At 43.4% G+C, this 13,619-nt stretch overlaps 1 protein-coding gene across 1 annotated transcript; it reads left to right on the top strand.

Annotated features, from left to right (window-relative positions):
• Positions 1-1,243: 1,243 nt before the first annotated feature.
• Positions 1,244-6,016, top strand: LOC147718772 (syntaxin-3-like). The gene has a single exon (XM_086918754.1). The coding sequence runs from the start codon at positions 1,371-1,373 to the stop codon at positions 2,262-2,264; it is 894 nt and encodes a 297-aa protein (XP_086774880.1). The 5' UTR covers positions 1,244-1,370; the 3' UTR covers positions 2,265-6,016.
• The last annotated feature ends 7,603 nt before the right edge of the window (positions 6,017-13,619 follow it).

The raw sequence follows: 13,619 nt of genomic DNA, 5'->3' as shown, positions 1-13,619 counted from the left end.
GTGTTTCATGAAAGGGCATGCCCCTCGAATGTGGGCCACGCCCCTTAAATATAGGCCACGCCCCTTAAATGTAGGCCACGCCCCTTATATGTAGGCCACGCCCCCTTAATGTGGGCCACTTTTTCGTCAGTGCCCGGGCCAAATTGTGATCCCAATCCGACCCTGGGACTCAGCACTGCTGCGTGGCGGCGGTACAGCGGAGCTGCCAGGGAGAGAATAGACCCAGGCTAGAGGTCCTGGTCTTAAAATTCGTCCACTGTCTCTGGAGCAGGGCCTTGTCTTGAAAATACGGGGCAGGTAGTTACTTGTGATTTTGGTGTTCCTTATTTCCCCTGCTTACCTGCCTCCATTTAGTCAGGGGTCCCCCTTCTTATTAGTAGAGGTCCCGGTCGTACCTCGGGCTATATAACGAATTAAATGCATCTGAAAGAGAGTGGCTATGGAGACTTGAGGGGTCCTGTTAAAAGTTGATGCTAAGTGAATCCGTGGTGGCGGTGGTCACCACCTCCACCTTGGATGGGGGGACGCCAGCAAACATTGTCAAACTGGGCGCCACCAGCACTAATTGCTGCCTCTGCAACTAACATGCTTAACGAAACATGTGCAGACAACACAATTGCAGGCATACCAGTTCATTCATCCATTCACTCCCTCACTTAACCATAAACTCATCGATTCATCAAGCATCCAGCCACTCGTACATTAATCCAGAGCACTCATCCATCTGGCACGTACTTCGTCATCCACTCACTCATCCAACCATGTACGCACTAATTAACTCACTCGTGAAATCATTTAGTAATTCAGGTAATAACCAATCCACCCATCAAATACACTTTACCACGTCAGAATATAGAGACTGCATTTACTTGTAAAGACAAATCTATTGGATTTGCTAATGCTTGCTGAAAGCAGCTCTCCGTGTTTCTATAACTCCCCATGTTTCATTTTTATTTGAGCATAAATCGTCACTTAGTCTGTTTGCGATACTCGATGAGATGCATTGCAGCCTCCCCGCTAGTGTCCCTCCACAGTCTTGTGTGAAGGAGCCATGGCCGCAGTTTGGATTTGAACTTCCTCGAGCCTGAAGTTTTCCGTATCTCGCCGACTATCGCTGTCAGTGCCGAGTTCCGCCCCCCTCTGGCATGCAATGTCACCAAGCCTGTACGGCGAGGGCACGTGACCAGCGAGTTAACAATGTGGAAACGCGCCGGCTTTGTCAATATTTGTCAGCTCTGGGAGGAAAGCTGCAGCAGCTCGAACTGACGCAAAAGAGTTTCAGCTCCCACAGCTGCACCTCCTCATGAACGCCGATTTCCTCTTTTGACGTATCCTCCCGCGGCAGATGTCGCTTAAAGTCCGACCTGAAGATGAAGGACAGGCTGGAAGAACTGAAGGAGAGAGTTAACTCGGAGGATTTTGCAGATTTGGATGAGAACTTGGCATACGACAACCCGGTCTACAAGGAAAATGAAACCAATTCCATTGAAAGTTTTTTCCAAGATGTGGCCGAGCTCTCCTTGGAGCTGAAAAAGCTGGCGGAACTTTCGCAGAGCATTGAAAAGAAGCAGGGGGAAGTGCTGTGCAGCACGACAGAAGCAGCTATAGGCGAAGGCAAGAAGCAGCTCGGGACCCTGAAGAGCACCTTCACCGCGGATGCCACTCTCATCCAGGCGCGCTTGGTGAAAATGAAAGCAGCCATGACGGAGGACCACAAAAACTGGATGGCTGAGTACCGGATTCGCCAAAGCCAGTTCACGGTAATGACCAATCGATACAGAGATATCATCTCCCAACACTACGCAGAGGAGACGAAGTATGTTGGGAAACTGAAGGAGCAGATTAGGAGGCAGGCAGAGCTGGCCGGCTTGGACCTCAAAGCAGATGACATTAATCGGCTGGTGGAAAGCCCCAGGGGGCCCCAAATTGTGGGGAGTGACTTAGAGGTGCTGAAGGCTCAGCAGCACCTCGCCCTGGCGCAGGAGCGGCACAAGCAGCTGCTGGACCTTGAAGCCCAAATCACAGAGCTGCACGAACTCTTCCTGCACCTCGACATCTTGGTCTCCGAACAGAACGACGTCATCAACAGCATCGAGCACAATGTCCTCCAGTCTCTGGACTACATCTCGCAGTCCAACGAACAGGTCAAAAAGGCACTGAAGTACGAGCGCCAGTCTCGGATATCGGCAGCCCTCGCTGCCATTTTAGGGCTGTGCGCGTGCTGTACGTGCATGTCTTGTTGTGCGGCTGGGGCAGTGCGCTGATCAGGAAAATGTCAGTACGTGGGACATTATTTTGACCACACCGGCACTGCCAAAGGTCGCATTCTTCACATGGCCTCTTGCGTTTGAACTTTGACCTCTGAAGATCATCACCGTTTAGGCCTGCAGTGCACTGCTGTCGTCAGTACTGCGGGTGTGACTTCTGCTGGTGTCTCTGGGCCCTCAGAGTAACATTTCGACTGGAACAGTGAGCCTTTGTTCCTTGTTGAAAGGACTGTTTTTTATGAAGCAAAAGAAGTGTTGAGTTTCTAAGTACTTTTGTGAGTTGACACCGTCAGTCTAACATAAGGGGGCCCCTTCACCTCGCCAGTTAGACGAGCAAACATTTTCACTCAGAAGATATGATGTGCAGTCACCTTTCTTCCTCTCAGTTATTTAATGTATATTTTTGTGCAAGGGCAAGATTATGAAGTATTTACATGTTTTATTATCATGATTTAATGTCCACATAAATGCTAGAAGCACAAGTATTAGTCTTTTGCAGGTATTTGTTCAACAGAAATATACAATATTTTAACTCACTCTATAATGTGTGGTGTATCGAGGGGACGTTTACATTAGGAATATAAAGGTCAGGGCTTTAAGTGGGCTGGGATCCACCGGTGCGGAGCACCGGCACTTGTTTAAAGGAGGCCTCGAAACGGGTCTCCAGTGGGCTCTGTTTTGACCCCTGGCACAGGCGGTCAGTGTTTTTGCAGGCCTGCAGTGACAGCAGGCACATCGATGTGCGCTGCTCACTTCTCACTAGTGGAGAAGTTACGGCATGACGTCATGCCAGGTGAGCGTTGTAGGGGAAGGGAAATCCTTTAAAGAGAGTCATTTTCTCTCTGGATTTCCCTTCTCTTTTTGAAACAATTTTCGTGGTGTCACCAGGGTTTTAAGTGGAAGCTTTTTCAATATTATATACAAGCCATAGTTGCTGCTTATTTATCCTATGCAACTAACAACCATTGACAAAGCCAATAGTCCGGACTTGTAGGTATGATGTTACTTGTTGTATCACCAAAAAAACATGAAATAGCCTGCCCCAAATTTTCAAATCCAGGCCCTAGACAAGGGTCCTAAGGTACATCCACCATCGCGTTGTATCATACATCTGGATGCAATGACAGAATCACAGAAACAGCAAAATACAAGTTGGGCTGCACACTATCCTAAGCACATATTTTTAGCTTACATGTTTTAAGCCACGCCCTTAATTACATTGGCGACTACCCTTTGTGAGACCCCAAGTTTTTTCATCCCATTTAAAGCCCTGATAAAGGTGTTTGCTGGGTGCTTCTTGAATAGAGTATGGCCACTTTTCTTCAGGAGATGAATCAGGCTGGAGGAGCACCCTTGACTGTATTTATTTGTTCATGTGCAAATTATTTGAAAATGGTACATGTCTTCTCTTATCACAGAAAAGCCAGCAGAGAGTTAAGGGTACTACACAAAATATAAAAAAGGAAATACCTATAAGTGGCAACCACAAATTATTTTCTATGTATTTATATCCAGAGTGTTTCTCTTCAACTTTTGTACCCCCTGCCATGAGGCTAAATTGGGCGATGCAACATCAATATTTTGTTCGCTATTGATTTTTTGCACACACCTCTTGTGAAACCGAGAGAAAATGGAGTGGTAAAGTGTTGTATTTGCACATATCTTCTTTCTTTAAAAAGTTATGCAGTGGGTTGCGATCGCACTAGTTACTTCTCATCAAAGAACAGGAACTTCTGCATTTGCTGATTTAATCTCTCTTTATATGTTGTCATACTCAGTAAGATTATTACAGGCATTCAGATGAGTTATGATTAAGCGGAATGAATACCTTCCTCATCACAAACCATTCACATCATAGATCTGTTCCACACCCCAGTGTATCAGAGTACAATTAGCACCATTTGGAACATATTGAAGTGTTGATTGAGGTTAGCAGTATATAATCCTTCTTAGGTTAATAGGGATGAAATTGAGGGCTGTTTATAATGAATGCTCAAACTGAGCGTGCATGCTGCCATCCACCTCGCCCATCCTGGGTCTGCCTCTCTCACCAATGGGGAACTTTTCTCCCTGCTTCTGAAGAACTGGAGCAGATGAGACACTTCATATTCAACAAAGAAGCTGTGGTCCCTAAGATACCGCCAGACACCACAGCATCACGGGGTACCGTAGCCCCAGCAACCACCCACCATCACCCTTGGTGGGCAGACTGCTGGCTTCACTGGGTCCTATGGGTGTGGACTAGGTGGACAGGAAGGAAACCCAACACTTTGGTGAAAACAACGTTGGTCTCCGTTGGTTGGTTTGACTTTATATCAATAGAGAAAAAAACGGGATCCCATTTTCTTCTGTGGGCAGGATTGCTTACTAAGTAGTGTTGTCCTTGGCGATTAGTCTTTAAAAGTTGGATGTCTTCCAAAATAAAATTGTTTCCAAATGAATTCCTTCCTGTCTCCACACTCCACAATAGGATTAACATGAGATTTGTTTGACCAAGTTTCCTTTAGTCTAAATTGTGGGGGCACAAGTAACCATGGAGAATCAATAGTGGGAAATCCAATCTAATCCAAACTTCGACTTTCAGTTTCTCCATTTAACTCCTATCTAATTTTGGAATTTATGAACACAAACATGTTGTGCTGCTCGAGTGATAAATGAACGGTTTCACAGAGGTGGCATTTTACCAAAAGACATCCATCTTCTGCTAATTATGTATTTCTTCTAAGGACCTTTGGTAAGATCCTGTCATTGCTGTTGTACAGTAAATAGTGGATATGTTGAATTTGATTGAATACATTGTTAGTATAATTGTTATTGAAATATCAGTATTTGGGCACATATTGCTACAGTTGTGTGTGCTCCTTCTCCGGTTGGCTGGATACTGTGCGAATTCGGATGCACGTTTCATAAATACAGGTTCATTCCAGTTAATTTGGAATCTTGGTTTGTGTGCACTTATGAACCTGCAGGCAACAGGGAATGCACCTACCTGACAAGCACGCCTGGCAAAGATATTATCCTACATGCAACACTAAACCTTGCCACAGTTTCTACTATCTTGGAGCCATGCTAGAGGGTGTTGACAGAAATTTCCTATGAAATATGATAACATCCTGGCGTAGGCCAAGTTTTAAGTATGATAGGAATGCTTGAAATAGGTGCATTTTTGCAAGATGTACTTGGTCGGAAGCTGAAATGGTTGAAAGTGTAGCACTGCTTGTCAACATAGCCCGGACGTTTGGGAGCCATCTTAACTAACCAACTGCTTTGCGGACAGGCTGACAAGGGTGCTGTGTGGGCGACTACCACCGTAAATCAAACTTCTAATGGATCCGTTTTCTCTCCTTGTGAACACAGAAATCATCTATTTTTAAGGCAATGATTCTTAAAAATGATTTTAGTGTTTGCCTCTCTGAAACATAAAAAAGCACCCATTCTTGACAAACCACACATTTGCTCCAATGGATACCTATTTTGTGGATTGTTTTCATTGGTTCATGCTACTATGCGTTTACATGTAAAGAACAAATCTAGTAATCATCTTTCTCTGTGTCCCCTTGCACTTTCATTTGAAATGTAATGGGAGTATTCCTGTGTGTGTAATAGTATTTAAAGAAAATCCTGCTGTGATAACATCTTGTGGGAATTTGTAACTGATGGGCCAAGGAAGTGTGCAATTTTCCGGTTCATTTTTATATATTGAAAAAGTCATTTTATGACCTACAGTAAAGCAACATTTGTTTACCTAACATTCTTGCCTGTCTGTCTGATACTTTTTTCAACTTTGTTAGTGTTATAGCTTTCTCTGCCACATTTAAAGACTGACAGACAAACACACATGCCCCATACCCCCGTGCAATGACAAATAAAATATGTAGCCCAATCACTCATAAACACATATTCACACATCACTATATTTCAAAGGCCACATTCGAGTTTATAAGCACAGTACTGCACAATTGTCATGACACAACACCTTTCACTGCCACACAGATTGCATGCAACATTTACTTTACACAGGGAAACGACTCTCCTAACAGGCATACGGTTTCTTCAATGCGATATTACCATACTGTTCAATTTTAACTTCTTGCATCCTGGTTTGGTTAAATGCCTTTTATTCCAACAAGTACATATGGAAAACTCCCTGGCATATACCATATATTGTATTGTACTGTAATTGCATTTGTATAGCGCTTATTACCCCTGACGAGGCTTCAAAGTGCTTTTTCGGCGAGTAGCACGCTACTCTGGGACCCATAGAGGATTAGTGTTGAATTAGTTTAGTGAAACATGCAAGTACATTTTAAGTGGTGGATATGTTAGTCAGTTATTTGGATTCTGAAGGATAGCAGAAGGATAGAAGAGGAAAGAAGGTTTGTATTTATATAGCGCTTCTAACCCCTGATGGGGTGTTGAAACGCTTTTTTTGGCAAGTAGCACGCTACTCCGGAAACCCATAAAGGATTAGTGGGGAATTAGTGTGGTGAAATATGAACGTAATTTGAGTGGTGGATATTAGTCAGTTATTTGGAGTGAGAAAGATAGCGGAGGGATAAAAGGGAAAGAAAGGTTTGCATTCATATAGCACCTGTTATGCCGGATTGGGTGTTGAAGTGCTTTTCTGGCGAGTAGCAGGCTACTCCGGAACCCATAAAGGATTAGTGTTGAAAATGAGTATAGTGAAATATGAAAGTAATTTGAGTGGTGGATATTAGTCAGTTATTTGGAGTGAGAAGGATAGCGGAGGGATAGATGGGAAAAATGGTTTGCATTTATATAGCGCTTGTAACCCTGATGAGGTGTTGAAACGCTTCGTTGGCGAGTAGCACACTACTCTGGAACGCATAAAGGATGTGAATTAGTGGTGTGGTGAATTAGTATAGTGGAATATGGAATTAGAGAAGTGAGCATGCTAGTCTGTTATTTTGATTGGAAAGAACAGTGGAGGGATAGAAGAGTGAAGGATTTCTCTTTTTAGGTCATAGCCGTAGGAGGAGGATTTTATATGAGTAAAACGGGTTTTTGGAGGGGAAGAGACAGAAGAAAGAGTTTAGAAAGGTTTGTTTTGGGGGGATCTGTATAGTGAAAGAGATGTCAGATGATGCAAGGAGGGGTAGAGTAGGAGAGCGTCAAGAAAGTGTTATTTTGGGGAACATAGTAGTGGTATGGGGTTTGGGATAAATGAGAGAGTGGATGTAGAGGATATAATGAAAGATGTATAGGGTGAGAGATAGAGCAGGGAATTGGAAAGAGTAGTAGAATGAAGTTTGAGATGAGTCAGAAAATTGGGCTAGAAGATGTTTTGAGTGAAATATAGGCTGAGAAATAGGATAGTGCATTGGAAATGCTAAATTAGGAGAAATAGATAAATATATAGATTCATAAGTACATTGAATGTATACAGATGCATAAAGGAGGTAAATACATGCAGATTAAAGATATTAATAGAGGTACAGGATGAGAAATAGGGTAGTGCATTGGATATGCTTTTTCAGGAGAAAAGTAACAGACACACATTTCCAAGTACATGGAGGTGCATAGATACACAATGAAAGCAAGTACATGTAGATGGGCAAAGTATATTATCCCATTTAGTGCCAGTGCTTAAAGGGGGGAGGTGAGAGGTGGTGGGGCATGATAACTCAATCGAGGCTTCCCCTCACGTGAGTCATAGCCACTTTTCACACTTAACAAAGGTAATAAATAGCATACTGTACTTGGCGCATCTACATGTATTCTTTGTTTTATGAAGCTACAATATCAACTGTGCAGTTATGATTGGGTGTGAGTTCCCATTGAAAAGGGAATTTTCCCCAAATAACAAGGGTGTCAAACAATGACTGTTCCCCATTTAGTCTCACATAGGAAAAAATTCTCTCTTCCATAACAATTATGTCTGATTGGAATTGTACACACTTGGCATGAAACTAGAACCTTGCTCAGAGTAGTGTTTTCCCTTTGTTGGTGTAAACCGCAAAGTCGTTTTTGAGAAAGTAGATTTGCTAAAAGGTGTCAGACCGGCTTTGAAGGATTACAATTTAGTGATATCTTGACAGTTGAAAAGGTGTTTATTTGCCAATACTTTTAGTGCTGGTTCATAAACGTGTACAACATTTGGCAGATATACTGTTGACACTTTAAAATTCCTACCAATCCATCAAAGGCGTGATATTGCTAAATTTGGCGAGGCCAAGAACGTGTACATGTAGTGATAACTGTGGCACCAGTTAATGAACCTGCAGTTCTTTAGCATATTTTGTTTTCTGTTGGTATGTCAACTTTTAATGTAATGTCCTATTTATTACCATTGTTTAGTGTGGGGAGGGCTATAACTCCATGCTTCCCTGTTTAAAGTCATTGTAACATGCTATCTGCCAGTTGAAGATATATTATGGTAACACTTTTCAATCTAAACATCTAGGGACTTATTTACAAGCTCCTTGTGCCTCTGATGTGTCACTTTTAATATGGGAAAAAGTGACATACCGGCAGGGCAAGGAGCTTGTAAATTAGCCCCCTAATAGTGATCTATTATGGATATCAGTGCAACTATAATTCACCCTTAAGGGACTGCTCATGACCTCACACATGGTTTCAGACATCAGCCCCTTCTCACCCCAGCCAGTAGCACATAGCTTTCAATTGTGCACGGAAGGCTATGAGAGTAAGGAGCAGGATGCAGCCAGATGCTGACTTAATCCTCTGCACAAGGCCTTCATTGCCATTGGGTTGGGCTTAAAAAATCCGAGTTGGGAGCAGGACAGGTCTTTTTGTCTGGCTCTGTGCTGTGTCCGCATGTAAATTTAACTCAGTGCCCATTACAATTGACTGTGCAGTTGGGGTTTGGCGTAGGGCCCCGGCAATTTGTCAGGCCCTGCAATGATTTGCCAAGTTGATGCCCAATCTCGGTGACTGCTGAATGGAATTACCCCAAAGTTTGGCAGAAAGGTAGAGCTTGGTTCAGAAAGCAACCTTCTTTTAAATGGTGTAAATCCATTCAGTAGTTTTTGAGAAATTCAAAAAATAAGAGTAAAAAATCAATTTCCCATAGGAAACTTTGTGCAAGGCTACAGCTGAAACTACTGAACGGAATTACTCCAAATTTGGCCCAAAGGTAGTGCGTGGGTCAGAAAGCGAACTTTTTTTAAATGGTGTAAATCCTTTCATTAATTGCTGAGAAATTAGAAAACTAAAAGTTTTGATATCTGGGCAGAGCCTAAGACCCATGCAGAAGCTTCACTTTGATTGGCTGCCAACACTCCAAACCAGGAAGTGTTGGCAGCCATCTTGTTGCTCGGTAGAAGCGAGTCGCTAGAAAACAGAGAAACAATGGTAGAAAACAAGAGAAGGGGGCAGGGTAGAAACATCCTGACCCCCTAGGCCTGCTCAGGGAGTCCCAGATGGACCCCTATGGACAAAAAAGAATAATAAATAAACAAATAAAAATTGACGCAATTCGCGCTGGGGACGCGGGTTCCGTGGTTTTACCCCGGGGTGGGCTAGGTTCCGGAGGCATTTCTTAAAAAATAATAGCGAGGTCTTGCTGGGGCTGCGGGGGCCCACTGGGGTCCCCGCAGTCTCGGGCTTCACTCATGTTGGGAGGGGGTTTGCGCGCCCCCCCTCCTGGAGCCCTCCATCTGATTATAACTTTGGCGTCGTTTGACGATTCTTTATGACATTTTTTAAAAAAAGTTTCTCTTTTTTAATCAGCTCCTATCTTGTATGTTTTGGGGTGATTAGTCAAGGGGGGGCTGAGAAAAAACGGGCGTGTCAAAACTTAGTTTCTCAATGCGTTTTCCATAGCAAACCTTAGACAAGGCTACAGGTCAAACTGCTTAACGGAATTGCGACAAATTTGGCAGGGAGAAAGGTCTTGGTCCAGAAAGCGCGGTTTTGTAGAAATGGTGTAAATCCGTTTAGTAGTTTGTGAGATAATAAAGGGAAAAAAATATATATATCTGGTTGGTGCCTAACTCTCGAGCTTGGCTGCTAACACTTCAAAGCAGGAAATGTCCTATGATTGGCTGCCAACACTTCCAACCAGGAACTGTTAGCCGCCATCTTCTGCCTCGCATCAAGTGAAAATATAAAAGAAAGCTTCCGGGGACAATTTAATATAGTGGAGCTCTGTGTAATGATAATTAATAGGCAGTGAAGGTTTAAGATTTATTAACATTAAAGGAGAAACAGGTGAGCGCCAGGCAGCACGACTTCCACTCCAGGACACCAGTAGGAAGAGAACCCTTTCACCCTGCCTGTGCCCAACATGAGCACTTTGCAGCTATGCCTTTAGAAGCCAGTCCGTCGGCTCGCAGCTCTCTACCTTTGCAGGGTAGTACGCTGCTGTGCATCTACCTCTGTGAGCTACTACGCTGCTGTTCCTTTGAGAGCGGACGGCTCATAGTTCTGCCTCTTTGAGTTGCACAGACGGGCTGCAGTTGTCCCTCTGCGAGCCTGGGTTTGAACTGTTCATAAGTCACACTATATGAGCATTGAAAAGCCATTTTGTGATTCAGTTTTCTCAGCAGGCATATGTCCGAGGCATTTCTGAAAACATACCGGAGCTCTTTCTGTGAGAGATACCCCTTTCATGCTGCGTCATCCCACATTAGCAGGTAACGCACCCTCTTCCAACATTACCAGCATACCCCAACAACCTTCTTGGGCCCAGAAGTGTCCCTCTACGAACTATTAATGAAAAAAGATGCTTGTGAGGTTGGAGAAATAAGAATCTTAGTCATGTATAGATTTACATATAAAACATTTTATTAAAACAAAACAACAACAAATAAATCTATGTACAGCCATGGCGTGTCATCACTGGTCCATTCGTGATTCACAGCCTGCAAGACAAAAAGAAAGATAAGATGATGCGTCATGCAGAAAGAGTGAGAGAGACGAAGAGAGAGAGAAAGAGTGAGAGAGAGAGGAAGACAGAGAAAGAGAGAAAAAGAGAGAGGAAGACAGAGAACGAGAGATAGAGTAAGAGAGAGAGAAAGAGTAAGATACAAGGAAGAGAGAACGAGCGAATCAGTGTGCGAGAGAGGAAGAGAGAGAGAAAGAGTGCAAGAGGGGAAGCCAGACAAAGAGAGAAAGAGTGAGACAGAGAGGAAGACAACAAGAGAAACAGCGTGAGAGAGAGGAAGAGAGAAAGAAAGAATGAGAGAGAGAGAGGGAGAAAGAGACAGAGAAAGAGAGGAAGTGTGTGAGAGAGAAAGGAAGAGATGGAGAGGGAGTGTTGACACTGGAGAAAATCTTCGCAGCTGACCTTTCTGCCACCGGTGTGTCTCCAACCACGTACCGGGACATAATGCACCCTCAAGTTTAGTCATCTAAAAGATAGTATAGAATTAGTTATCGCAGAAAGAGTGAGAGGAACAAAGAGCGAAACAATGGGAGTCAGAGGAAGAGAGAGAGAGAGAGAAAGAAAGAGTGGGAGGAAGACAGAGAGAAAGAGTGAGAAAGACAGAGAGAGAGAAACAGTGAGAGAGAGGAAGAGAGAAAGAGAACGTATGAGAGAAAGGAAGAGAGAGAGAGAAAGTGAGAGAAAGGAAGAGAGAGAAAGAGTAAGAGAGCAAAAGTGTGAGAGTGAGGAAGGGAGAGAGAGAAAGAGTGAGAGAAAGGAAGACAGAGAAAGAGATAAAGAGTGAGATACAAGGAAGAGAGAAAGAGAGAAACAGTGTATTAGAGGAAGAGGAAGAGAAACAGTGTAAGAGAGAGGAAGAGAGAGAGAGAAAGAGTGAGAGAGAGGAAGAGAGAGAGAGAAAGAATGAGAGAGAGAGGAAGAGACAGAGAATGTGAGAACGTGTGAGAGAGAGAGAAAGGAAGAGATGGAGAGGGAGTGTTGACACTGGAGAAAATCTTTGCAGCTCACCTTTTTACCATGGGTGTGTCTATAACCACGTGCCGGGACATAGTGCACCGTCAAGTTTAGTGATCTGAAAGTTAGCATAGATTTAGTTATTGCAGAGTACATACAACTGCACATGCGTAATTCTCTGTTTCCAGGAAGAGATAAAGAGAGAAATAGTGTTAGAGAGAGGAAGAGAGAGAGAGAAAGAGTGAGAGTGAGAAGGAAAGAGAGAGAATGTGAGAGAGGAAGAAAGAAAGAGTGAGAAAAGTAGTAAGTTTAGGATTTTGTCTTAAGTTAATTCTGTGAATCGGACCCTATGTTTTCTTTCAGTAAAAAAAAAAAATATATATATATATATTTCGGCAGCTATAGTTACCTGAGCTAACTATAACTTATGCCCCTGCAATGCACTGCTTATGACTTCACATATGACATCACTCATGACATGGTCAGTGACATCACTGATGACATCTCAAATGCCATCACTGATGACATCACTGATGACACAATCCAGTGAGTGTTAGTAATGTGTAAGAGTTTATGATTGTTAAACCTATATACTAATTAACTACAAAAGTTAAAGTAGTATACTAGATGTAATACTACTGAGTGATATATCATGTGAGTGGGTGTGTGAGTATTTATCCTTGTGTGTATGGGTGTGCAAGTGGCTGTATGGGTGTATAAGTGGTTGTGCAAGGAGCTGTATGGGTGAGTGAGATGCTGTGTGAGGGGCTGTATTGGCGAGTGAGTGGGTGTATCAGTGGATGCATGGATGGGTGAGTGATGATGTATTTGACTCTATCAGTGGGTAAGTGGGTGTGTAACTATGGGTGAGTGAATGGCTGTATGAGAAAATGACTGGGTGTGTTAGTGGCTGTTTGGGTGAGTGGCTGTTTAAATAGATGTTTTGTTAAGTGACTTTGTGTGTGAGTGAGTGTCTGTCTGAATGGCTGTATTGGTGAGTGCTTGTATGGATGTATGATTGGGTATGTAAGTGGTTGTGCGAGTGAGTGTATGGGGGCTTCTATGGGTGAGTGAGTGGATGTGTTGAGAGGCTGCTTTATGTGAGTGACGGGGTGTGTGACTTTGTAGGTAAATAAGTAGGTGTGTGAGTAGCTGTATGGGTGAGTGTGATTATGTGGCTGGTTGTATGAGTGAGTAACTTGTTGTATGAATGGCTGTATGGGTGAGTGAATGGTTGTGTGCGCGGGTGTACAAGTGAGTGAGTGGATGTTTGAGTGGCTCTATTGAATTGAATTGAATTGAAAGAGGATTTATACAGCACAACTTTGCCTGTAGGCGTCAAGGCGCTAACGATGGTATAGGCTGTGAGGAAAAGGGAAGGAATTACAAATAGGTCTCCCTAATGAACCAAGTTTTCAAGGCCTTTCGAAAGAGAGAGTAAGCCGACTGACCTTTAATGTCTGCCGGAAGAGTATTCCAGATCAAGGGGACAAGGGAGTGGAAAGACCTCCCGCCCCATCTGGCTTTGT

The sequence above is a fragment of the Lissotriton vulgaris genome, chromosome 4_1, assembly GCF_964263255.1.
Source record: "Lissotriton vulgaris chromosome 4_1, aLisVul1.2, whole genome shotgun sequence".
Classification (NCBI taxonomy): Eukaryota; Metazoa; Chordata; class Amphibia; order Caudata; family Salamandridae; genus Lissotriton; species Lissotriton vulgaris.
This window is presented reverse-complemented; position numbering and strand designations above follow the sequence as displayed.

Excerpts from the sequence above, each read along its gene's own strand:
- LOC147718772 (XM_086918754.1), top strand. The coding sequence starts at position 1,371 with ATGAAGGACAGGCTGGAAGAACTGAAGGAGAGAGTTAACTCGGAGGAT.